The sequence below is a fragment of the Vitis vinifera genome, chromosome 7, assembly GCF_030704535.1.
Source record: "Vitis vinifera cultivar Pinot Noir 40024 chromosome 7, ASM3070453v1".
NCBI lineage: Eukaryota > Viridiplantae > Streptophyta > Magnoliopsida > Vitales > Vitaceae > Vitis > Vitis vinifera.
The window spans coordinates 15,550,817-15,552,626 of record NC_081811.1 but is presented as its reverse complement, the minus strand read 5'-3'; the positions used below and the strand labels follow the sequence as shown (position 1 = coordinate 15,552,626).

Genomic DNA, 1,810 nt, shown 5'->3' with positions numbered 1-1,810 from the left:
TACATTATGCTTTGTCCTTAAACAGCTTATATTCTTCAATTTGCTTGCAGGATGGAGGTGGCTATACTAATTAAACCTTGTGAAGCATGATCCTCTTAAATGGTGGGATACATGTATGGACAATCCTGTACACCAGCTCCAAACTCTTAATCAAATTGTAGGACTCCTATTGAAATCTTTCATTACAAAATCTTCCATATGCTTTCAGACATGTGAGCATTTAAGTAATAGGTTCACAATTCTTATATGTCCCTTCTAATTGGTTGGTTAGACCATCTTTGATAATTGACATCAATACAAAATTGATATCGATACTGGAGTATGATTATGCGCCTATGTGTGAATACACACACCAAAAGACTAGGGAATCACCACAAAGATATGAAGTTTGGCTAGAACTCTTTATTAAAACTCATCTCCTACTGCCAAAAAATTATCAGTAGCTAAATTTCCTATATGTTCTAAAATTTGGAACAACACTCCAAGCATATATCGGTGTAGGATGCCAAACATGGTGTGATTGTTCTTCATTATTCTTATTTTTACTAACACGAATATATAACAAGAATGTAATAGATTTTTGCATTTTGTTTTTGTTTTTCTATGGTCACCAACGACCCCCCGAATCAAAGTGTTCTTGTTGGTGTAATTGTTTTTGAATTGAATCTGCAGAGAAAGGCAAAGGAAATGGCTGATCAGCAGCCACAAAAGGAGGCTGAGAGATGAGAGTTGTGGAAGAATATACACTAGCGTATGGTAAATTTTGTTCTTGTTCCTGTTGTTGTAGCCTTTGCTCGGAACGATGTTGCTTTGGAATATTAAGCTTTTCCCCTTCAATCTCTCTGTACTTGCTGAGATACTGTTTAAGTGGAGATACGTAATCCTCAAACCCTAGAGTTGTGATGGCCCATATGATATCTTCGCCGTTGATAGTCTTCCTCTTTTCTCGTTGGCATTTATCAGATGCTTCTCCGGTAACAAAGCTAATGAATTCGGATACGCATTCTTGCACTGTCTCTTTAGCGTCTTTTGAGATTTTCCCGTTCCCAGGAATGACCTTTTTCATGATTCGCCCGACGTTGGCGATGGGAAGAAACCGATCTTGCTCCTTGTTGATGCCGTTGCTGCCGCTGCCACTGCTGGATTTTAGGCAAGGGCTTTCTGGGTTTGTGGTGGTAGGAGCATTTGCATGACTCTCATCATCTTCCATATAATCAGATCACCAAAATATTTCTAAAATTCTAATTGAAACGTGCGTGGAATTTTTGTGGTATCGTACGCATGCATGCGGCTTAAAATAAATGGTTAGAGAGGCATGAAAATAGGCAAGCAGGAGGGAGGCAAAGGGCTAGCTTGATTCTCTACCTGTTTTTGAGTCCATGGGACTCGCTCAGATCTAGTTATAAACTGTCAGGACCCAGTTTCATTAACCAACTTCTATTCATTTTCATTACTAATATTTGTGCCCATGGCATGGAATACCTACCTTATTCAAATACGTAAAAATAATTACAAAATATGAATTATTTAAAAATAATTCAAGTTCCATATTTAGATAAAAACTTAAAATTTATATTTTATAAACTTGAGTTATATTTTGTGGTTTTTTTTTTTTTTTTTTTTTTTTTTTTTGTGTATGAAAACACATTTTTCGAACAACCCGCACATATTATCCTTTCAGTAATGTTTTCGAATTTCACTATCCCATTATGTCATTAACTTTATGCAAATATGGATGACATTTAGCTTAACTCTATATATTTTAATAAAAATATTTAGCTTAATTATTTATATTTAATCTTTTCATTCA

The 1,810-nt window shown here is 35.4% G+C and overlaps 1 protein-coding gene across 1 annotated transcript; it reads right to left on the bottom strand.

Annotated features, from left to right (window-relative positions):
- Positions 1–607: 607 nt before the first annotated feature.
- Positions 608–1,210, bottom strand: LOC132254041 (uncharacterized LOC116803646). Its single transcript, XM_059737755.1, has one exon. It carries the CDS (start codon positions 1,208–1,210, stop codon positions 608–610), a length of 603 nt encoding a protein of 200 aa, XP_059593738.1.
- Between the last annotated feature and the right edge of the window lie 600 nt (positions 1,211–1,810).

Excerpts from the sequence above, each read along its gene's own strand:
- LOC132254041 (XM_059737755.1), bottom strand. The coding sequence starts at position 1,210 with ATGGAAGATGATGAGAGTCATGCAAATGCTCCTACCACCACAAACCCA.